The 24,560-nt window shown below is 40.1% G+C and overlaps 1 protein-coding gene across 2 annotated transcripts in view; it reads left to right on the top strand.

Moving 5' to 3' along the window:
• TTC17 (tetratricopeptide repeat domain 17) overlaps window positions 1-23,263 on the top strand; it is a 63,582-nt gene extending 40,319 nt beyond the window's left edge. Inside the window, exons 17-26 of one of the 2 annotated variants that reach the window (XR_012660728.1) lie at window positions 7,626-7,796; window positions 8,462-8,712; window positions 12,646-12,811; window positions 15,187-15,307; window positions 15,641-15,800; window positions 16,278-16,361; window positions 17,637-17,666; window positions 18,026-18,145; window positions 19,913-20,056; window positions 22,193-23,263. Coding sequence is in view for 1 of the 2 variants with exons in the window: in XM_075094313.1 (XP_074950414.1) it covers window positions 7,626-7,796; window positions 8,462-8,712; window positions 12,646-12,811; window positions 15,187-15,307; window positions 15,641-15,800; window positions 16,278-16,361; window positions 18,026-18,145; window positions 19,913-20,056; window positions 22,193-22,324 (1,349 nt within the window). In the remaining variant the exon portion in view is untranslated. The remainder of the gene's footprint in view (window positions 1-7,625; window positions 7,797-8,461; window positions 8,713-12,645; window positions 12,812-15,186; window positions 15,308-15,640; window positions 15,801-16,277; window positions 16,362-17,636; window positions 17,667-18,025; window positions 18,146-19,912; window positions 20,057-22,192) is intronic. The other variant, XM_075094313.1, reaches the window with a different exon arrangement.
• The last annotated feature ends 1,297 nt before the right edge of the window (window positions 23,264-24,560 follow it).

Raw genomic sequence — 24,560 nt, 5'->3', positions numbered from 1 at the left:
ATGCTAGTGATCCTTAAACTAAAAATTTCCAAGGCTTAATCAGAAACCGATTTCAGAAGTGCGTTGAGTGCAGGGAACTAAATATTAGTCATTTGATATTCATAGCATACGTTATACTGTGATCTACTGTGGGTGAATGTTTATTGGTGAGGAATGAATAAGTAACTATTATCTGACAGTAAGGAAGATCTGGCACAAAGGAGAAGTCACTGAGGACAAGCCTTTGTCTTCAGAACTTACACGTGCTTGTTTCTCTTGCTTTCTTTCCCTCTTTCCCAAAAAAAAAAAAAACACAATTAAGCTATTCTTCAGGCACAGGCTGAAGTTCAGACTGGAGTGCTACTTAACTTCCTTCTCTATATGTAGGAGCAGGGTCCCCTGAAAGAGATATTTTCTAGTCTCTTTTATCCACTGACAGGATTAGAGAGTTTAAATTTAGATGTTTAGATGTTTCTGTGGTTTGGGCCCTATTCCCAGGCATCATAGAGCAAGTTATTGCTTCTAGGTGTGCATCATAAAAAAAACAAGCTCCTGTTTTAGCGGGTGGTGAGGAAGAGGAGAGTGAAGGCTTTGGGTAGTCAATCTCTTTCATTTCCCCATCCCTATTTTTAACTGTGGAAGAGGTGTCGGGGGTGGGGAAGGGTTGACATTTTCTACTCTGTTATAAAGTAGCCTACTGAATTCTTCAATATGTTTTGCATGCATGTCCCTTATTAAACTGCATTGCATTCTAATTTAAATAGGTTTGTCTTCCTCTTTAAAATTTTTTCCGTGTTTTATTTATCACCTCTTGATATTTCAGAAGGAGAACTTGTGTGTTCATCAGGGACTGGTCTGTTATGCAATGGTGAGGTATTTCTCTCCATATGAAAAAGAAATCTAGTTATGTGTTGTTGGCATTTGTATGCTTTGAAAGGTTTAATCAGAACTGCTGTAATGAGACAAATAGATAATCTTTAAATCTATAGCTAAGCCAATTTAGAGGCATCTTTTGGCTACAAATCAGATATAAAAACTATTTCCCTACAAGTGAAAAGAGCTGATTTACTATATAATCCTCTTAATTGAAAACCTGTTGTTGGAATAAATAATAAAAAAGGAAGACCTTTTGTATGCTTCATTTTGTGTGCTTGAGTGTAAATTTTGATCATATAAATCAACGTCCAGTTGTTTGCTATGCATCAAACCAAAGCTTGTTATGTAGGGCACTCTTCTGACTACTCAGGGCCACTGACCATTCATCTAAGGGATGAATTTAGAGAAGAGGTAGGAATTTATGAAAACCAACTTCTAAGATACTTCATATTGCTCTGCATTACTGTTCACTATACTTAGCTTTTATTTTTCAGTTAGCAGTATGTCCTGTCCTTTGAAAATGTTTATTTTTGTCCTGTAACTTACAGTTTTGCAAAGGTGGATTTATATTAAAGGGAAAAAGCTAAAAATGGATAGTGTTTCTCTGTGGAGAGAAAAAACACCAAAAGCTTAGTCTAAATTTTGGGCACTACACTCATTATTCTCTGCCAGTACCCATATTGATATGTAACTTGAAATATTTGACCGGAGAGGGAAACTACTACAATCTGTCCTTTGTTATTCCAGCAGAGTAGCTATGATGATATGTGAGTAGTAGATTTATTTATTTTTTTTTAGTGATTTATCCAGTATATTACAACTGTAAAAGGTACATGTACTGGAGGTACATTTGTGTTACTGTTACAGAGCCTAGTCAGGCCTTGTTGAAACTAGCAGTGATACTGTTGGATTCAGAGAGAGCAAGACTGACCGTTGGGTGGGCTGTTTGGCTTTTTGAGTCTGCGGCAAGGCTTTGAACAATCTTCTGCTTCTGCAGATAAAGGTTACCTGTCTGCTTTGTAACTTTCGTGGGTCCTATAGTGCACAGTATTCACTGTGGTAGGACTTGTGTATTTCTCTTGGGTTAAATATAGACCTGTTAAACATTCACAGGTCAGTCTTGCATAGCCAGGTAACTGTAATGAATAACGTGTACTTTTCTTCTCCCCTCCCTTTACTTTCCTGCTCTGTCACTTTGCTGATCATTTTTCACTAAAAAGAAACAAAAGAAACCGAGAAGTTTTTTTTTTTTTAGCTTGTGTGTGTGGAGCCCAGCTTGTGCTTCTGGAGCACAGTGCTGTCTTGCTGTTTGGCAGTTACGGCTGGTGCCCCTTCTGTCATGTTTTTGATGACAATCTTGTTCAAAGTGGTTTGCAGTTTCTGCTTTCAAAGCTGAATCATGGGATTCATTTTGAAGTGTAAATACCTATTTTTTTCAGGAAAACGGTAAAAAAAGGAATGCATTAATTTTAGAGAAAAATCTTATAGCCATGTTAATTTATAATTAAGGTGAGCCCAGCAGCAATAGCTAAACAAAGGTCTCTTCTCTAGTTACTGCTCGACCTATTGCTTTTAAAACATCTCAAAATAAGTGGCATGGATTTTTTTCCTTTAACAATGTTTTGCAGTCAAGTGGAATAACGTGGTTGCTTTTAATGGCTCACAAGATCCTTAGGAATTTATCATGTTCACCTTGAAATATCAAGGTACTTTGAGTATGCAGTGTGTTAATCACCAGTGTTAACATTGCCGTGAAAGTCAAAACTCATGTTTTGTATTTGTCTGAAGGATGGTTTCTCAAACAGCACTTTCCCATAACACTACCCTGACTCATTAATATCATATTGCAGTGGAGTCACCATGGTGCAGAAAGTAAGACAGTTCTTCAGGTGCTAGTTTGGCCCAAATTTTGATGACTGAGATCCCAGTAGTTTTAGATGCGCAAAGGGGTTCTGCTAGGTGAGTTTGTTCATTCATTCCAGGATATTTTTGTAAACCCTGGTAAATTATATTGCCTGTGACATGAAGCACTGAACAAGACTTGTTCTATAAAAGTGATGGGTGACAATAAGCTGGTTTTCAGTTTGGTTTCTATAATGGATATATTTTAGACTAATTCTAAATATGCAACGTCACCCAAGCAGTGAGCAACCCTAAAGTTTTCACATGACCTAAAAGTAGCATTAATTGTCACACATTTTCATGGGTAAAGTGGTAACGTACCACCCTCTTTGACTAGTGTCTCTCTGCATCTGTGTAAGCAGTGACTAGCAAAAGTAAAAAGAAGACGGCTTATTGATGCACTGCTCCTGAAATGTCTGCTGATGAGACTATTCATCTGCATGCAAGGATTAAAACCTGTTTGCATTAAGCTTAGTGATATGTCGTTTCTGCTATAAAAAAAGAGAACTACCTTTACCAAATTTCACTGTGTGGAATACTAGTTTTGAGCGTGCATCAAAAAAACAAGCATGGAGTCAATAACTCCTGTCTACAACTTGGTTTCAGTTTTTTCTATACTGTGGCAACCCAGGTATTGGGCTGACTTATATCTGTATTAGGAAGAGTTCTCTTTGCATTGTTGAACCATAAAGGAGCACATCACTTTAGTAGCACACTGGGCTGAGGGGAACCTCATGATATTCAACAAGAGCAAGTGCAAGGTCCTGAACCTGGGGAGGATTTTCTAAAACCTAGTATATGGGAACATAGGTGGTAGAGTTAGGAATGCCATATTTTGCAAGCTCTGCACTGACAAAGAAAGAATAAAAAGTCAGTAAAAACACTGTGCTGACCAAAGACACTTCGAGATAATTTTGCTTTTTGTTTCCAGTGCTGTAGATGACACCAACTCATTTATCTCAAGTTGGTATATAGAAACAGTGACAATAGTGAGGCCTCGTTCTTTCTGCCAGATGTACCACAAGACACAGACAGCTACAATGCTAGTTATTTTAGATTTTTAAAACAATCAGTGCCCTCTTTAATGGTGAAGTTTGATTACTTTCAAGACCCATGTCAAGGTGCAGCACTTCCATGTGATACACTGGGGGTGTTGTTTATTCATCTTTGCCATACTTTTCATGTTTCTTTCCCTGCTTTAGGTAAGCGGCTTTCAGTCTGAGGGTCTGGAGGCACCTAAATGACAAGTTTGCTCTTAAACAAGAAACCTCACGTAGTAACAAAGAAGTTTATACACAAGCGTGACTTTTCTGAGAAATGTGGCAATATGAAGTATAGTTTAGAATAAATACTTGTTATAGGTGGAACAAGTCGTCAACATCAGTTACTGCATTACTTCTTCCAATTATTTCTCCTTCCTTGCTACAGATGTTGACTCTCTGGGTGTTTCTTTCCCTACACAAAGTGGCTTTCAACTTAAGCATTTGGAATCATCCAATTCCTAAACAAGAACTTAAGTCTGACTTTTTTGCAGGGTTTTTTAGCCCTACCAACTGCAGTAGGTACCACAGCTTTGGTGGACATTTGAGAGGGGTCCTGAAAATCAAGAAGGTGATTAATATTAGATGGGATGGATGATCTAGCAGACCTTTTCTATATTTAAAATCTGTGTTGTGCTAATGCTGTACAAGTGCATTCACGTTGGCCCCAACAAATTACAGACTAGAACAATATGATAAATCGAGACCTTTAATATATACAGTGTCCTGCTTTTAATCTCCAAGGTCTCGATGCTTCAGTTTAGAGTTTGTATTTGTTTTTTCTATCCAATGGATTTGCTTTATAATTTAGGAACTGTTCTTTTTTTTTTTTTCCCTCCTAATTTCTACATTAACCTGGCACAACCAGGCTATTCATTTGTGTTATTTCCAACACTTAAATAAAGGCCCAGACACTTATTTTATGTCATCTCTGTAGCATATTTGTTTCACTGCCTGGAACATAGTAACCAGGACTCATGATACACAAGGTAGGGCAAACTGGTCCACTTTCCTCTGAGCTTCCAGAGCTCTGAAGAATCAATAGGAAAAGTGGCAACAGCTGCTCTTGGGGAAAAAAAAAATAGTAAGAAAGTGATCCTTGTCTAGTAACTTTTTGGGATGGACCAAGTACTGAATTGATCAAGTACTATGAGGTAGTTTTAGACTTCCAAGTTTGGCAGCTGCAGTGTCACTGTATCAGGACTTCACACGTGCATATTTAGACAATCAGAATATATGTGAAATGTTAATAAATGATACGTAGCTGAGCATTTGTAGTGTGGTAGTCCCTTTTGTCCTTCATACAGCTAAGGTGCTGTAAGTATTGCAGTGACACAGCTAATGTTCTACAGCCAGTGAAGGTGCCTGGAGTTTGGGGCTACATTGTTCCCTTGCTGGTCTCGCACTCTTACCTGGTGGTTTTCCCCCTTGGTCTTCAGGCGTCTGTCTGATACAAGCTGCAGAGTTCTGACTTGCAGTCTTCCAGTACCACCAGCTTCCTGGTACGCTCATCAGAGATTTTGAACTTCCACTGATTTTTCAACCAGCATTTGTTTTTTCTCCTGCAATGTCAGACAACCAAAAGCAGCAATTTGAAAAAATTAGACCGTTCAGGTTTCTATATATAGCAGCTCTCAGATCCCAAGAAAGCCAGCACTCTTATCTAGGCTGTTTTCAGCTGTCAGTATTTGTAAATTAATATTAACAGAGTTGGTCTTAAGTAGAATTTTAAGTGCCATCATGCTTTTTTCCTTCTGCTTATTTTTTCCAGGTTTTTTTTCTCTTTTTGGCATTTTTATTTCAATTAAAAATAGTTGTCTGTTTTTTCAGCCCTTTGCTTTGTTCTTCATACTAATGATGAGTTGACCTTCAAAGGGAATTGTGGTCATAACATTACTGAGAAGCATCTGACTTTCATCAAAATCAGGCTGGTTTGATGTCAGGCAGGGGGGACTAGTTTCACTTTTAAGGTTCTGTGCATGCCATTTCTCATAAATGAAACATGAGGATCTCCATATATTGAAGTGCTAATTTTTTTTTTTAGTGAAACCAGTTAATTTCTTATTGACAGCGTGGGGGAGGTAGGGAGGGGACTAAAGAAAGTATCAATCACTAATAGAGTAGGAAAGGCAGGTTATAATTGTATGTCAGATATTACAAGAATTTATGAAGTTAACTCCTTCTGTTTTATATATTTACTCATAAAGTAACATTGTTTGACCTATGTTATGTACAGCAGAAAAGGTAGGGCAAGAAATAGTTTTCACAGAGGGTTTATGAATAGTTTCATTTGTTTGATTTTACACACCCACGCACCCACACACACCTTGCAGAAAATATTGTTCTGTTTCTCCTCCAAAGATGCCACCTGAGTTTTCACGATGCAGAAGTAGAGAGAATACAGCAAAAAGCTATAGTTTCACTTTGTTGAGAAGTGGTGGAACAGGGTACCCATACACAAGAGTTACAACCATCTTCTCGTCCTGCTGGCCTGATAGGAGCGAGATCTAAAAATACTTTTTTGTAACATGGGATCATTGTGTGAAGAAAAAAGAGTCACTGATCTCATATTTTATGCTGCTGGTTGAAAAAAAATAACACTTTCTGTATGCATGGAGCAATACAATTTGCATTCATGAGAGTAGAATGGGAAACATACTTGAGAATCTTGCATATAATTTAAGCATCCTTTGATTTGCTATGTGATTCTTAATTCATTTGTATATGTATGCTAATTTCACTCACAAGTGGTTGAAATAAAGGAAGGAGGGATTTGAGAGCAGCAGCTTTGCACATGGAATGTGTTTTTTCTCTGTGGTGGCAGGCGGCTTTGTGGCGATAGGCAGGTGCCCCAGTCCATGTCTTAGTCCCATAGCTGTGCAGTGGGGTTCAGAGCAGCTCCCAGCCTCTCACACGTATAAAGAATCCTGACTCTACCTGTGTGGCTCTGGAGGTCGGCTGGGGGAGCAGCTCTCTAAACACTTCTTGCCCTGGAAGACTGGCAAGTAATTCTTAGAAAAATCTGAGCTGTTTAGGTAAAGTATATTTGAGATGAAAAATATTGCTACAGAGATGCAGGCGGCTACCCTTTAAGCTCTCTGAACGCTTAACAGTGTCTCGCTGAAGGATGCTCAAAGGGAAGCATTGCAAGTTTGCACATTGGGGTTTGTTTTTTTTTATCTGCTCATTACTGACTCTGCATTTGGATTTTTCCAGTGTTATTCCTAGATCTTTGTATTTGGTGGAATCTGAACCTGTAACCTGACCACAGAATTACAGATGTTAAATTTTCAGCTGATTAAACTTCTGATTTTTGGCACAGATAAATAGACAGACAAAAGCTGCAGGTATTAAATGAGCTAGTCTTACCTACATACTGTCTGTTGCTGGCACAGAAGGTCAGAGCCATATCAGTCTGCTTTGGCCCTTTTTCTCTTGCATGTAAGTATGGTGAGCATCATGGTGTCTAAGTGATGCTCATATGACAGGGAACTCCCAAGTATGGTGTAGTGTCATTAAAAATGTATCTTGGGAATGCTCATTGGAGTGACTACCAGCACACAATAATTTTCTATGTAATGTGCAATCTTCCTTCAAAAGATACCTGATTTTTCTTTCATTAGTAGTTTACTGTTTATGGCTAATAATATTGCTTCCTGTAACTATTTTACGTAATCTGCCTTGTCAAGAGTCTTTGATACCTTGTAGAATTATAATGTTAAATTGTATGTAGAAAACTAGAAGGCTGTAGCTTCCGCAGTACAGCTTCTGCACTGTATCCCAGAGCAGCAATCTTACATAGTGTATCAGTAAACTTTTCTCTTTCAGGCCACTGTCATGAGAAAAATCCAGATGGCAGTCATGACAAGGAGAAATACTTTCATGACCACCATGAGTCAGTTACAGCAGCAGCAGAAGGACACTCTGATGGAAGTACAGAAAATCCAGAAGTCCTTACTCAGAGTTCAGCAAGTGATTCCTCCTTCTTGAGACTGGAAAGTAAGTCAGCCTTACAAAATCAGTGCTGGCAAATGAATCAGTTTCTAGATTTTTCAGAAGAGCTGTCTTCCTCCAAGAAACCACCTTTTCTCCTCTCTTTCTGTAAAGTGACAAGTAACCCTTAAAACCAGTTTCATTCTGTTCACTGTTCTTCTCCAAGTCTAGTGTCAAAATGCATTAAATCAAAAAATGAGATCAAGGTTTAGAGGCTTTCCAAGCTAAAGGATGTAGTTTCTTGCAAGACTCTACAAATGCATGTTGGTTGTACCTCTGTGAATTCTGTATCAGCTGTGCCAGACAGAAGGGAAGAAAAACAGTGCCTGTGGTTAAGGTATAGGTCACTTTATTCAGTGTTTAATGCACATAGATAGAGAAGAGACACCACCTGTTTACTCCTTCCGACAGGAAGAATTCTGGTTTGGAAAGGAAGCTGATCAAAATGGTCTAGAAGTGTTGATTTTTGAAGCAACGGTTGATGTTTCTTTGCAGTGGGGAAGTCTACATTCTCCATTCCCCCTCTCCATTTGCAGCATCCAGTGAGTAGTCAGTGATATTTCATTTGTGCAAGTGGAAAAGTTAGGTCACAGAAAAAAAGATCCATTTTATACTATTTGTGGAAGTAGCAGGAAGAGAATTTTTGAAGTTTTTATGGTATTCCCTCTTAGACGCAGTCACTGCAGAAAGCAACGGTTCAGAAGGAATGGAGGGGTTAGAAGATGATCAGATGTCTGAAGAGATGCTGGCTTTGGTGGATGAGTTTGAAAACTCTTGGCCTCAGGAAGCTTTTGAAGGGGCACTGGAGGTAAAAGGTCGTCGGATGGACTTGCAGGGAATCCGGGTCCTAAAGAAGGGATCTCAGGATGGACTGGCTAGCTCCTGTTTTGGGGACTGTGGTGATGATGATGAAGCTGAATGGGTAAGTTTGGATGAGTTTACTTAATCACAGAATCACAGGTTGGAAGGGACCTCAGGGATCATCTAGTCCAACCTTTCTAGGAAGAGCACAGTCTAGACAAGATGGCCCAGCACCCTGTCCAGACGACTCTTGAAGGTGTCCAACATGGTCAAGTCAACCACTTCCCTGGGGAGATTATTCCAATGGTTGACTGTCCTCACTGTGAAAAATTTCGCTCTCGTGTCCAATCGGAATCTCCCCAAGAGCAACTTGTGTCCATTCCCCCTTCTCCTCTCCATGTGACTCCGTGTAAAAAGGGAGTCTCTGTCTTCTTTGTAGCTACCCCTTAAGTACTGGTACATGGTGATGAGATCCCCTCTAAGCCTCCTTTTCTCAAGGCTGAACAAACCCAGTTCTCCCAGCCTATCCTCATATGGCAGCTTCCCAGTCCTTTGATCATCTTGGTGGCCCTTCTCTGGACCCCTTCCAGCCTCTCCACATCCTTTTTGTATAGCGGGGACCAGAACTGTACACAGTACTCCAGGTGTGGCCTGACAAGTGCTGAGTAGAGCAGGATACTGACTTCTTTATCTCTGCTGGTGATGCCCTTTTTGATGCAACCCAGCATCCTGTTGGCCTTCTCGGCTGCAGCAGCACACTGTTCACTCATGTTGAGCTTTCTGTCCACCAGGACCCCCAGGTCCCTTTCCACAGAGCTGCTCTCCATCCAGGTGGATCCCAGTCTGTACTGCACTCCTGGACTGTGTTTTCCCAGGTGCATGACCTTACACTTGTCCTTGTTGAATTTCATAAGGTTCTTGTTGGCCCACTCCTCCAGCCTATCCAGATCTCCCTGCAGAGCAGCTCTCCCTTCCAGAGTGTCTACTTCCCCACTCAATTTCGTGTAATCCGCAAACTTCATCAGGCTGTACTTGATCCTGTTATCCAGATCACTTATAAAGACATTGAATAACATTGGGCCCAATATCGATCCCTGGGGGACTCCACTTGTGACAGGCTGCCACTTGGAAAAGGAGCCATTTACCACCACCCTTTGGGTGCGGCCTGTCAGCCAGTTCCCCACCCACTGCACAGACCACTTGTCTAGGCCATAACACATCAATTTCTCCAGGAGGAGGCCATGGGGGACCGTATCAAAGGCCTTGGAGAAGTCCAGGTAGACAATGTCAACCTGGTAGGCAATGCCTGCCCCATATCAACCAGGCAAGTCACTTTGTCATAGAAGGCCACCAGGTTTGTCAAGCACGATCTGCCCTTAGTGAAGCCACGTTGGCTTTTCCCAATCACGTGCTTCATTTGACTTGTGATGGCCCCAAGGAGGATTCGTTCCATAACTTTCCCAGGGATTGAAGTAAGGCTGATGGGCCTGCAGTTACCCAGATCCTCCCTCGAGCCCTTCTTGTAGATAACATTTGCCTTCCTCCAGTCCTCTGGGTCATCCCCTGTTCTCCATGACTTCTTGAAGATTATGGAGAGTGGCCTTGCAATGACATCAGCCAGCTCTCTCAACACCCTCGGGTGGATGGCGTCAGGGCCCATCGATTTGTAGGGGGTCAAGCTCCTGTAATAATTCATGCACTAACTCTTCCTTCACTGATGGTGGGTCGGTGTTTGGATCAACGGGCAATTTTGTTCCCAAAGCCTGGGACCCGACTGTGTTGGTAAAGACAGAGGGGAAGAAGGTGTTGAGGACCTCTGCCTTTTCAGCATCGTTGGTGATTGACTCTCCTTTTCCGTTTAACAGTGGACCTATGTTTTCCTTCTTTTTCTGCTTATGGTTGACATGTCTGAAGAAATCTTTCTTGTTATTATGTCTATGGCCAGTTTCGAGTTGGGCTTTTGCTTTTCTAACTGCATCTCTGCACACTCCAGCAATGCCCTTGTAGCTCTCAATGGATAATCCTCCACTTCTCCATCTCTGGTATGCTTCCCTTTTGGATTTGAGTAGACCCAGGAGGTCATGGTTGAGCCATGGGGGGGCCTCTTGCTCCGCTTACTTCCCTTTCCTTTGTAGGGGATAAATTGGCTTTGTGCATCCAATGGAGAGTTCTTGAAGAACCCCCAGCACTCACTAGCTCCTTTGTCTTCCATGGAAGCTTCCCATCGAATCCCTCCCAACTGAGCCCTGAGTGAACTGAAGTTTGCTCTTCTAAAATCCAGGACCCTTGTCTTAGAGCTGACCTTCAGCATGCTCAGCAGGATCCCGAACTCCACAATATTGTGGTCACTGCAGCCAAGGCTATCACTAACCGAGATATTACAAAGCAGGCTTTGTCGGTTTGTGAATGGCAAGTCCAGCAGCGCCTCCTTCCTGGTTGGCACATCTAACATTTGTATCAGGAAACAGTCCTCTACGCTTTCCAGGAACTTGGTGGATGACATGCGAGCTGCCGTATTGTTCTTCCAGCAGATGTCTGGGTAGTTGAAGTCACCCATCAGGACCAGGTTCTGTTGGCCAGAAGCTTGCTTTAGTGCCCCAAGTATCACTTTGTTGGCTTCATCATTGTGGTTAGGAGGTCGATAGCAGATGCCCACTGTGAGTTCCTGCTTGGAGATGACCCCTTTGAATTTAACCCAGAGACATTCGATAGAGCAGTCACAGTCACCATAGTTGACTTTGATACATTCAAGGTGTTCCTTGATGTAGAGTGCAACTCCTCCACCTCTTCTACCTTGCCTGTCTTTACGGAAGAGCTTGTAACCATCCATTGCGATCCCCCAGTCATTTGAGGTGTCCCACCGTGTTTCAGTTACTCCTATGATGTCGTAGCCTTCTGAGTGGGCACGGAGCTCTAGTTCCTCCTGTTTGTTTCCTAGACTGTGTGCATTTGTATACATACACTTGAGGTGATTACTCTTCTGTTTCACCTCTTGGGAGACAGCTAAGGAACCTTTATCACCACACCGCTTGGCCTGACTTATTCCCCCATTGGACGTGCTGTTGTGAGCATTTTCGCAATGGATCCCACCCCCAAGTTTCAGTTTAAGTCTTGTACCAACTTACTGTTGTGAAGGAGGGAAAGACGAGGACAGTTCAGGGGTCTTAACACTGGAATATATATAAGAACCTCCCCTATGGGCCTAGAAGAGTTGGTTCATGGCTTGTATGAAATGAGCAAGTAGTTTCAATCTGTTGTCTAAAGGAAAGGTCTCTGCGTGACTAAAACTGACATCATTTAGCCTGGAGAAGAGGAGGCTTGAGAGGGCACCTTATTGCTCACTAGAACTACCTGAAATGAGGTTGTAGCGAGGTGTGTGTTGGTCTCTTCTCCCAGGTGACTATTATGAACAGCCTCAGGTTGTGCCAAGGGAGGTTTAGATTGGATACTAGGAAAAATTTCTTCACTGAAAGGGTTATCAAGCATTGGAACAGGCTGCCCAGGGAATTGGTTGAGTCACCATCCCTGGAGGTAGATGCAGCGCTTAGGGACATGGTTTAGTGGTGGACTTGGCAGTGTCAGGTTTACAGTGGGACTCAATGATCTTAAAGGTCTTTTCCAACCTAAATGATTCTATGATCATAAGTCTTGATTATCAGCAGCATGAGCTTAGATGTTGAATGATGCTGCATGCCTTCAAACTTCTTGTTCACAGTTACAAAGTTTCTAACCGGAAGTTTCAGTTAGCATGAAAACAATGAAATATCTGTTGTCGTCATGTTACAAACAAAATATATAATGGAAAATGCCTTAAAAGCGGTTAAACTGGTTTTCTTTTATGTTGGAGATTAAAGTTATGTGCTTAGTTTGCATGGTGTGATGCAGTGAAAGTGAGCAAGCTTAGAGAATGGGTTGAGATGAGGAGGGAGGAAGGAAGATCTCATCTGTAAAGTATCTGAAATTGAATCTTTGGGCTAAAACAAGTAGTGTATTGGAGCTGATAATGTTCATGGTGTTACCTACAGTTAACCTGCCAATACTGTTCTTCGGGTAGATCACTTTTCAGGTCAAACGTTTAAAGAAACCAAAAGCTGAAAGCTTGGATCTCCAGGAACCAGTTGGGAGAAACGGGGAAGAAGGGATTAATGGAGAAAATGAAAACTTGTACCAAACTGCCCTAGAGATCAGTGGACCAAAGATACCTTCTCCTGGACCAATAGGTAACCTGCTGCTTATAGAGAAAGCAAGTTGTTTGCAGTTTTTGTGTTACTCTGGTTTATTACCATAAATATGCATCACAAAGTCCACATAGTGAAATATGCATTTTAGATGAGTACATGAAAAAATCAGAAATCTCTTCCATCAGCACCTTCTTCATGAAGTGCAACATAACTTTATCTGCTGAATGAAAACTTTCTAGTTAATTTCCTGAACTTCTGGGGATGAGGTGGTAAGAGTATAGAATGAGAGAGGTAGATATTGTGAGAAGTAGTAGTAAAAGAGAGGAGGTGTTAATGGTCTTTTCCTTAAACTAACTTCTCTCAGTTTTAATCAGGTGAGACACACCCCTTCGGGGACAAATGTAGGATGAGAGCTTGAATTTATTACTGACTAAACATAAGACACAACTCAAAAACAAAAGGCAGGAAACTTGGTCTAATAAACATAAAATTTAAAAATAAATTAAGTGTTCTGTTGTAATTGGTTTGGTGATATTATAAGTGAAAATTTAGAGACTGTCTTCCAGAAGGTTGGAGTTGGAGAAGAGTTTTGCACCAACATAGATGAGGCGGTGTGGGGAGAGAGGTGGAGCTTTTGCTAGTTGAGTAACAGGAATTGGAGAGTGATGTGTTATTATGGTGCAAGCTAGTTCCAATGGTATGTTCAGGTGGACAGAAGTCATCAGCAAAGGATTGCTCAGGATGAAGTTTAGAGCTGCTGGAACCTAATGATGCCGGAGAAGGGAACTAAAGTAGTTGGCCCCCATACTTTTTGTCTTACCTTGATTTCAGTGGAGGTAAAATCTTTGTCATAGGTCTGATGTGTAAGCAAAGATGGGTTCTGCAATACATTTTAGTCCTTGGCAGTTTGATGACCTAGACAGTGATTTCACATTTTTCAAGACTTCTACATTAAATCTTTAACAAGCTCCTTTTTTTAGCAACTGACAAATATAAGTTACTGAATTAAATATTTAAATAGGTGGAGGGATTCCATGAAAACAGACTATCATTTGTGAGCACGTACATGTCCTTTCCTTGATGTATCTTCTCTCCTGGGAGCTACTTTTCTGCCTTTATTACACAGAATCCCTCGACTGTAAAGTAGTTATCTTCCTAATGCTCCCATGAGGCAGGGTCCGCTGACACCCTCTTTACAAGAACTAAATCATAAAAAGTTTAAGTAATATATTGGACGTCACCTGGGGAGTTCCTGGTAGAACAGGGAAATGACACTAGCTGTCCTGTGTTTGACAACTTCGCAGACTACTGAACTGTCCCTGTGCAGTGTTTCCATACCTCACAGTCAGTCAGATCGTTCACAGTGGTGGTGATGAGAACTGATCTGAAGCTTCCCAGTGTTTCTCGAAGTTAATTTTCCTTTAATCAGAATACTTTACAAAAGATATGGTATTACAGATTCATCTTTATTTTGCAAAATTATGGTGAAGCGTTTTACTATACCTTGCATGGGAAATGGGATTTGCATCCAAATGGGCAAAATTTCAGGTAACTAGAAATAAATACTGAAATACTGCCTATGTAGCTGGTGCGATAGACTGGCACGTTAAATTTGGCTTCCCACTGTGCAAATCTATAGGTACAACAAATTTTGCTTATGTTCCAAACAGTTTGGGTGTTTCTGATATGAGAGGAAAATGTTTCCTAACAGTTAACACAAGCGAGATTCCTAGGATTTGGTACAGTATCCACCAAATGTACAGGAAAGATTTCAGTAGGCTTTGGTTCAAATGTGAAGATCAGGTTCTTTTTTCTCTCTGTGATTTATTTGTTAACATAAAGCAAGTTATTTAACCTTTCCCTGCCACGGTTAACTTCTCTGCAAAATGGGAGGGCTGAAGTGTAATAGCTTAATAGTTTCAGAAGTATTGCTATCTTGAGTGTAAGAATGCAGGAAAAACTACTGTCTGTTTTAAACAATATTAATTGAAAAGAAAAGGCGGTATTTTTCACCTGGGATTGTCAGAAGATGGAGCAATCATCTTTTATTAGTTTTTACTGTAGCTGTAGAACATAAATGATGACTCACTTATGAACTTTCTTTAAGGACGTTTAAGTAGAGACATTACCTGTAAACAAGAGTGGTGATTGTTCTTAATGTGTAGCTATTGAAAAAGTGTAATGAAATGGGTTTTTAAACTCCACCTCCTAATCTGTCTTTGGATCCCACAAGTTCCATTCAGTCCATTTAGATTCAACAATGTTCTTAAAGAAATCTGGCTGCTGGACTGACTTTTACAGCATAGGGATTGTATCCACTGGTATAAAGTATTTTGTAAATCATTGTACTGAAATAGAGTGTCTTTTTGCTTCCAGGCAGTTTCTTCTATATATTTTTTTTTTCCTTTCTCAAGGAAAAAGGCATGACTATCGTAGCCTTGGCTGGCCAAGTCCTGATGAATGCCTGAAACTCCGCAGGATAGAACTTACAACTGTAGCCAGCACATGGCTTGCTGTTTCTGCCAAAAACATTGAGTAAGTGTCTTGTATATGAACCTTAAATAAGTTACTTACACAAAGCAAGACAGTTACATGGCCTTCAGTCTGCATAAACTGAAGATTTTAGTATTCTTTGAAGTAAGAAACAGCTGCCAGGCTTTCAAAGTTTTGAAAATGTTATGTAGTATTTCATCAATAGACTTGCAAAGAAAAGTGCAAGTGCAGATGGAAGATCCAGGTTCTCTTGCTTCTTCAGCTACCAAAATGAGATTCTGCCAGGTTCTGGGCAGTGTACACTCACTAGAGAACTTTGTAATGACTCCTGTTTTCTTCTCCTGACTGATTCAACTTGTTTTATGACCTCTGTAGCATTACAGAACACATTGATTTTGCCACACAGCTGCAAGAACCAGCCATGGAGCCCCTTTGTAACCCAAATCTACCAGCCAGTATGCATACTTTGGACCACCTGCAAGGTGTCTCTAGTCGGGCCAGCTTGCATTACACTGGAGAAAGTCAACTGAAAGAGGTATGCCAGAACTGAAGGCTGTCACACAAAACTACCCATACCATGGCAGATTCAACATGTATTTGTCTCAGTGCCCTGTCTCCAGAAGTGACCCTCACTGAGTGAATGCCTGGATAAAACTGTGAGAACAGTGCAAGCTGAAAGCAATATCTTACCAGAACATTTTCCCAGCCACCTACGATCTGGCCTGAGGGAAATCCTAGAACAGTGTTAGTGTCTTTGTATTTATAGCTCTTGATGGATGAATTAGTGAAAGTCCTATTGAGCATACGTAATCTTCTACCATTCTTAGTATTCGGTGCCATGGAGTTGTAACACTGTGATGATACAGGTAGTATTAACTCAAAATAGACAGTGATGTTTAGGTTGGAACAAGTTACAGAGTTTGTAAACGGTTGGTGAAGAAACCAACCAACAGGCGAGGGACGTCTCTTACAAGGTTCCAGCATCCATGCACTTGTTCTTCCTCTTCCACAGGTGCTACAGAATCTTGGCAAAGACCAGTACTCACCACAATCATTAGAACAAGTTGGTACTCGAATAGCCAAAGCTTTGGAAAAGGTATGTGTAAATGAGAAAAATGAGAAGTATGGGCGTACTGCTCATGACTGATGTGTAGTGGTCAATCCAGTCTTGAACTGTTTGTCTGAAACCCCAGTCAAGGAAAGTATTAGTACTTGGACTAGGGATTTGTGTCTTTTCAGCATCTGTAATGCCCTCACAGGTATTTTGTTGAGCTGTATCCTGTGCTTACACTGTCAGGTGTCTTGCATATCTCTCTACTAAAACCTAACCTTGTAAAATTCCCAAATGTTTCCAGCCCTGTAGTGAGCAGTGTTGCTGGTTGTTAAGATATATATAGATATATAAAACTATTTCAACAGTTCTCAGCCCTCCTCTTTCTTTTTGTGCTATGTTGACTGGGAGCTTATGGAAAGTTGAGTTAAACCATGGCTCAACTCTCCAGTCATGCTCCTGGCATGCAGCGGTCGGACAGCTGACAGGCAAGGGCTTCCTCTCATCTCTGCCTACTGGGCTGGAGTGTCAGATGCATTCAGGCAGCAGTATGGCAACATGTGCAAGGCTGCACTTCCAGTTCTCCCCAGAGAAAGCCAAGCTTCCTTGCTAGATTGACTGCTAAGGACCTCAGCTAAGGTCTTTAGGAGGAGATGATTAGGGACATAATTTTCCCAGGGTCTACGAGGTAGATAAGGATGCAGGATTTGTTGTTACATTTTTACAGCTAGGGGGGAGGATATCCCAAACTGCTATAGAAAAGAGGGCTCAGCCAAAACAAGTTTGGTGTCCCTAGCCTATTGTACTGAAAGCCATCTGAGGAACTTACTATGCTTTGAAACTAAAGCCAGTATAGCTTTATCGTTCCCAGAAAGTAAAGATGTTACTCTTATGCTCATGTTACAAGTTAGTTTCTTTTCACTTTAGATGTGTATTAACTTTTTTTCCTACATACTACAGTTCCCCCTGCAGACAGCAAGCTTTATCCAAATAAGATGAAAATTTAGTGCTGAGACCAGAAACAGAATTCTCAGTAACGCTAGCTGAGTTGGAAATAAAATGCAGTTCTTCTGTCTACCAGCCTCATTCAGTGTTCACAAGAGCTAATCAAACAAATCAAGATGGCTACTTATCTAATTGCATATGTGAGTGTAAACATTCATTTACTGTATCGGAGTCCACAGAATTCAAGCACATATAGTATTTTCTTTCCTAACACGTGACACGGGAGCCAGCCAGTTAGAGGCACCAAACTTATTCAGCTAGGCTTGTCAGGCTTCTGCTCTGAGCTGCTTCCCAGAGCATCCTTTCTCTTTCCAGTGACTACAGAGAGCCTACGAGTCCAATCAGGTAACTTAGCTAAATTTTTTGCTTTACACATCTAGACGTTCAGCATCAGACGGCTGATTAGAAGCTGTTGTGGCTGCTGAAACTGTTGTTGCTGTTTAAAGCTATTTAGCTGCTATTCTTTTCTTAAGAAAATTATGTTGCATTTGGAATTTGTGTTTCATTTGGCAATCTCACTTACCTGGCTATTGGATATGTATTGTTAGATAAAAAACTTTTTGCTGCTTTGAAATAGTTTAATGCTATTTTTAAGTGTAACACTCTCTAACTCAGTATATCAAATAAATCGGAGGAGTGAAAGACAGGAAGACTGTTCACTACAGGTGTTTACGTGACTGGTTTTTGTGATCTTCTTTTGCCAGAATCAGACTTCATGGGTCCTCTCTAGCATGGCAGCTCTTTACTGGAGGGTGAAAGGCCAAGGAAAGAAGGCAATTGATTGCTTACGGCAAGCATTGCACTATGCACCCCATCACATGAAGGTGTGTACACATGTACCCACTACCCAGGTGAAAAAATGTTTTGCTTGTCACAATAGAGCTTTCACAGATGATTTTTAAGGCCAGCACTATGTGTATCAAGTGTCTATAATGTATTAGGTATGAGCTAGTTGTGGTGAAATCTCAAGACAGTCCACACTGAACAGGTGGTGGAAGACTCTTTTAAAAAATAATAGTAATTAAAAAAAGACAACTACAAAAGAGGTTCAGTGGAATTTCCTGCAGTTCAGTGGGTTTGACATCTCTCTGCTCAATGTAGGCTTGAACTTCCACTTGTTATGTAGGACTTTGAATCTTCATGAGCCTTTGTCTGGACAAGTCTTCTAACCTAAGATGTGGAGAGTAAATCGGCAACGTAGTCTACACTCTCACTTAGGAGGATTTAGCCATTAACAGTAGATATGCCTCAACTCAGAAATGCACATCCTATGTATCTATGTCCCCTATAATTCTCTCTCTTTGCACTTGTCCTTTTAAAACAAGGTTGGAACCAAGATCTAACGCAACAAGCTCTTGCTTATTTTCCTGTCTTTTTATGTAACTGGGAATGGTTCCTCAGAAATGGTGCCCTTAACTGTGTGCCTTGTAAGGGTCAGAGTATGGACTGGAAGCTACAATTTGGCAAGATTATGGTGTTGCACTACTAGCGCTGTTTCCTAGAAATGTGATATAATGTTGGTTGGGACTGGCTGACTCTCTGAATTTGTGCCTTGTTTTTATCCTCCACACCAAAGCTGCCTGCAGAGAAAACTGTGGGTCTTGTTTGTAAAGATGCAGCTGCAACTTGAACTCAATAAGAGTTAGCACTGAATGAACAGCTACTTAATATTTTGTTTTATCCTCCTCTTCAGTTTCATGTTCTCTCGCTACTTTCTCTTGACATTTCTCATGTAAATAACAGGTAATGAATTTTCCTGTGGGCTGCTTTTGTGATTCTGACTTCCATAATACCTGCTTTGCAGACACAAATGACTTATCCACCAGAGGTATTCCTTGCCTTGTAGAGGTCAAGGAGGCAGGGATCAAATACATCCGAAATTTTTTATTGTCCTGTTGAGGGCATCTAAGACTTCAGTAGTAAGCAGTATTTTGTCCTTTGAAGGCGTGAAGCCCAGCTCCCAGAGAGTCCGTTACAGCTGTCAGGGCTCAACAGTTTTGTCCGTCAGACAAGGTCACAGTCTGGAAATCCAGGAAATAAAAAACATACCATCAGTGACTGGCTGAGAAATTTTTATTTATAGCTGTTATCCAGCATCATACAGGGATTCTGTGGCAGAGGTAGGATAAAAAACAGTGTATCAGTTGCACTAATGGTTAGACCTTTCTTCACTTCCCTGCTGTCCCCTTGTATTCATATTCCTTCCCCTCTTACGGAAGAACTGAAGGAGGGTGGTCAAACAGCTTTTCTTGTCTCTGAGAATGCATCTCATCTTTTTGGGAGAAACTAGTGTAAGAGCATCTGAAAAATAAAGGTACATACTAGGATGCTTAAGTGAGTTAATTTCTTAGTTGTTTGTTACTATTGTGAGCAGATGTGTATATGTGACGTTTTTTGTTTATAACTCGGCTCCAAATGCTCTCTTTTAGTAAAATAGGTCTGACCCATCACTTTCAAAGTCACCAGATAGTGGAGTGGGCAGTAACCAAGTGAGAGTGGCCACGTGGTGGAGTCTTCTGTTTGTCTTGCTGATCCTGAGGCAGTTTCAATGGAAAGAACTTTACTGTTTATCGCTTGCTCTTCTCTTCCAGGATGTACCACTAATAAGCCTGGCAAACATCTTCCACAACGCAAAACTCTGGAACGATGCCATCATTGTGGCTACCATGGCAGTGGAAATAGCGCCACACTTTGTGGTTAATCATTTTACACTGGCAAATGTCTACGTAGCAATGGTGAGTGTGCTGTCACCCAGTTATGTGTTGTCTTTGGTGCAGTATATATGTGTGTGTGTTTATATATATATAAAAATCTTATTCTCACAAATAATTTTGGAGGAGCAGCACTCAAGAAATTGGGTAGGATAAACGAGAAATAATATTTTTTGAATGCCAAAACTCTTATTACTCATTTTACTCTTATTACTCATTTAGTACTTGAAGGCCAACGTTTTTATAATTTATAATGTTTACAAAGCTGGCTTCATAATGCCGTCTGCAAAGCTTTGTTAAGACAGTAGCAAACAATTGATAGTTTTGGTTGGCTGCCCATCTAAACATAGGATATTTTTATACTGGAAAATTAATTATAAATTTGGTCTCTATCCTGAAGAGCTGAGCTTAGCATAATAAGTAAAACCCAGTTCACAGTAGCGATGAACAAACACAAGGGAAGTTTAATTTCAGTATCTGGATTATCAACACCCAAAATAATTCACAGATTGAGCTCAAATTTCTTCATACTGTCTATATACTCTAATCTGCAATTGAGCTTTCAGTGCTTACTCTGAACACAAAACATTCGTTCCTTTTATCTTACAAATGCTATATTGGTCCTTGAGTGTTCCGTCCTTATCTTTAGCAGGGCCATTATATTGGAAGGGTAAAAGAAGCACCATTAAATTTGAGACATAATTGATATATATGTCTGTGTCAAAAGTGTTTTCAATTACACGTGTTCTTATGTATTCCTGCCGGTTTTCAGCATTTGTCATAGATTGGTCCTTAATGTTTTGCTCCTGTGGTTGAGGGAGTCACAGAGATAACAGGGCAAGTTGAGCAGGTAATCGTGTGTTATGGCTATCAGGGTTGAGAAGAGTTGAAATACACAGTACTGTCAAACGCACAATGGAAACAAACTGAAGAAAGGCATGACTTTGTTCTATTCAGGTGTTACTTCTGACAGTTGTTTGAAAGGAGCAAAATAGAAGTTTGATGCTTGAGTTGCCAATGTCTTTTTAAAGTGAGCACAGTGCCTAAGGATAACTTGGTTCTCCCTGAATCTGAGATACTCAGTGAAGCCCCGTATTCATTATATTAAATGACTGTGGCAACAGGACAAAATTAATCTTCTGGATCAAATTACACTAACAAAAAGACAAGTTAGTTTATTTACATCATATTTAACCTGCTGTATTTGAGAGCTGAGTCTGACCAACAGGTTGTAGAAGATGTCATGCTAATTAATAGTATAACATCATAGAGGCCAAGGTTCCTTTATTTGCAAAACCTTTCAGTAAGTTGCCTGACAAAGGGGAAACAGTTGGCCATGTTAAGGACTGAGAACTTTGTATGGATCCTATAGAAACTACTAATGTGGGAATCTAAAGGAACATCAAAATAATATCAGATCACAACAAATGTAAATTATTACATCTAAAATGGAAGAACCTGATTCTTGTTTTCATTGCTGTTTGTCAGTGTTCCCACAAACTAATATAGGATTTTCTATGTAATTCCTGTTAAAACTGTACGCTTTTTTTTTTAAATCAAGACTTTACAACTCACATTGACCTAGTTAGTGTTTATAATGTGGCTAGAAATTAATATTAACCTCTACTGGACAAATAAAGTTACTGAGAAAAGGAACGTAAGAGAACAAAACCAGTGTTAAAAGTGACTGAAAACCCCAGAACATTTTGGGTCTTTTCCTCTCTCATTTTTCTTCTAATAGACTATTGGAAGTTGTTTCTAAAAATGTTGGCTTTTCAGCAAAGTTGGTGTTTTTGCGTTGCCCAAGACTTTAAAGCCTTGATCTATGTTAATTCTGACTGAAATGTGTTTTCAAGAGTTACTTTTACAGCAAGAATGCTAAGATCTACTATTAAAAGGAAAAGGCAAGGATGCTGGTTAATAATGCTCTGCAGTAGTTTGACTCCCTTCCATGGAATATGCAGAACTGGGTCACAAGCCCAAGAAAATCTCAGAGTTATTTGCGGGAGGATGGGAAAAAAAACCCTAAACCACAAGTATTGGTTCAGTTACTTTTGTGCATACCACACTACTCAAGTACTTAGGACAGGAAAGGCATAAAAAATGTGTTCACTGTTTTTTAGAATCTGACTATTTGCAATCTTCTTCCTTTCTTTACAGGAAGAGTTTGAAAAGGCGATGAAATGGTACGAGTCAACACTAAAACTTCAACCGGAGTTTGCCCCAGCAAAGAATCGAATCCGTACCATTCAGTGTCATTTACTTACAAAAAAAGAGCGACGGTCTCCTTAGAGATCAGAATCTTTCTCTTTTTAAAAAAAAAGTCATTATTCTCTGTTCTGCTTTTAAGTGTGCTGAGATAAATTGATGAATCAAAATTTTTAACCAGACATTTAAAAAAAGATGGGATTTGGATCAAGGCTTCTTTTATTTTTTTTTTCCTCAAATACAGGAGCATCTTTGGAAAATATGTTTCACAGACCATAATTTTAAACATCCATGTAAATATTAAACCAAGAAACTACCATGAGTCCATGACCACCTGTACCAGGACCCAGGCACTGTTAGTTTTTTCGTAATGCTCAGATTGGCATCAGCATCCAAAATAACTTGCTTCATGTCTTATGATCTAAGTCAATGAAAATGCAAAGCACACGCCCATACCAAATAGTAAGAAGAGATAATCAGCAAGTCGTCCATGTGAAACTCCCGCTTTGTCCAGTCTTGTTCACTCCATACCCCATTATCTGCTTTTTTGGAAGGAGAGGGACAGGATTTTAAATGTTTATAAAAAAACATTTGGAACATCAAGCATTTTTTGAACTGTTTATTTCTGTTGGGGGATGAGGAGGGAACAGCAGGACACTAAAGGTAAAGTGGTTTTTAATCTTACATGCAGAAAAAAGAATCGCTACAAATCCCAATAAGATGTTTTATATTTGTCTATATATTCATAGCCCTCTGCCTCCCTGAATGGTCAATTTACTGATTCTTTGTTCACTGAATTTTAACCATTTCTGAATGAGGTGCAAATTCACGCTCACTCCGAGCCATACTTTCAGCTGCCAAGGAGGAGGGAGGCAATGTCAAAGTATCAGCAGCAAATAAGTCAGGTGGAAAATTTCCAAATCAGTTCTCTCTCTGGTTGGTCGAGGACACGATTCTTCAGGCATCATTGTTGAATCAACAAGGGCACATATTTGAAATAAAATAAATTGTTTATGAAGAAAACACAGTTTCTCCTGTAATCTTTGTGTCATGCGCCGTTTGCAGGAGTCTAGGTTTGGGGAGCTACAGCCTTTCCTCAGAAGCAGAGAGAGCTGGGAGGCAGGAAAGCCTTTAACACTCCTGATTAGACAATAATTTTCTGCATATCCATGGAAAATTCCCTGCACCTCTGTGTCTGACTCCTTTTCTGTGGCAGAAGGGAATAAGTGTAAGTTAACTAAATCACTTGTCTGTCATGAGACCTACCCTCTAGCTTTTAGTGTTAAGCATGCTGCTTAGTGATTCTTTTTAAAGAAATAACAATGCTTATGAACTTACTCTTTTTTTTTAATCTTTTTCCTCTTTCAGTGATGCAAATTAAGAGCAAGTATGGCAGTGGTGGAAACGATGATGTCAGTGTAATTTTTTTAATATTGTAACTTTTTACTTAATAAAAGGATCTCTGAATATTTTTATACATAGTTGAAGATGAGTAGTTCTAATGCAAATTTTACCTCTGTTTTACTGCAAGTAATTTTTGTTCATCTAGAAAGTCTGATGGAGGTATGAGCAAGTGCTACCATTGCGTAGATTTTTTTTTTTTATTAAAAATGGGTGAATGTGTTAAATTTTTGTCAACAGGGCTAACAGCATGTCAAAGCCTTCCCTTCCCAAGACTACTTGAAGGCTGGATGTTGCTGACTGGAGCTATATCTATATAAATTCCAAGAGGAAGATCGCCTTCTGGAAGGTCTGATACACCACCACTAGGACCATGGACTGGGATAATTATAAAGATTTCTCACATAGAAGTGAGGGAGGGGAAACCAGTAAGGCAGGTACAAGTAAATGGAAAGAAGTTCCATCTGAGCTAGAAAAAAGAGCAAAGGCTTTTCCTTGAACTAAAGCAGCACGCAGAGAGGCTGCTTCTGTTCCATTTTCTTAACTGATCTGCTTTACTTTTGTAGTAGTTGATAAATACTTGGGAGTCGCTTAAATATATTTGATGAATCTTCCGTTTCATTTGCTAGTTTTAAAATGTAATACACAAAAGCTTCTCTTGGTGCAGAGGATTCATCTTATGACTTGGTTTCCTAATGTGTCATATGGTCAAATCAAGCGATTGCCACATGCTGAACTCTTTTCTTCTGCATCTGTCTTACTGGTGATAACTGATGCCAGGATTTAAGTGGAGAGTAAGGCTGGTCCATAAAAACCTAAAGCAGCAATACATGGAGCATGGATGGCTATCCTTGGCTTTGACAAAAGATGGAATTAAAACAGGCCTTTTCTGGATCACCACAGGTAATGCTCATAGACA

Source organism: Phalacrocorax aristotelis, chromosome 5, assembly GCF_949628215.1.
Source record: "Phalacrocorax aristotelis chromosome 5, bGulAri2.1, whole genome shotgun sequence".
Lineage (NCBI taxonomy): Eukaryota > Metazoa > Chordata > Aves > Suliformes > Phalacrocoracidae > Phalacrocorax > Phalacrocorax aristotelis.
The sequence above is the reverse complement of the archived record's forward strand: the minus strand, read 5'-3'. Positions and strand labels throughout refer to the sequence as shown.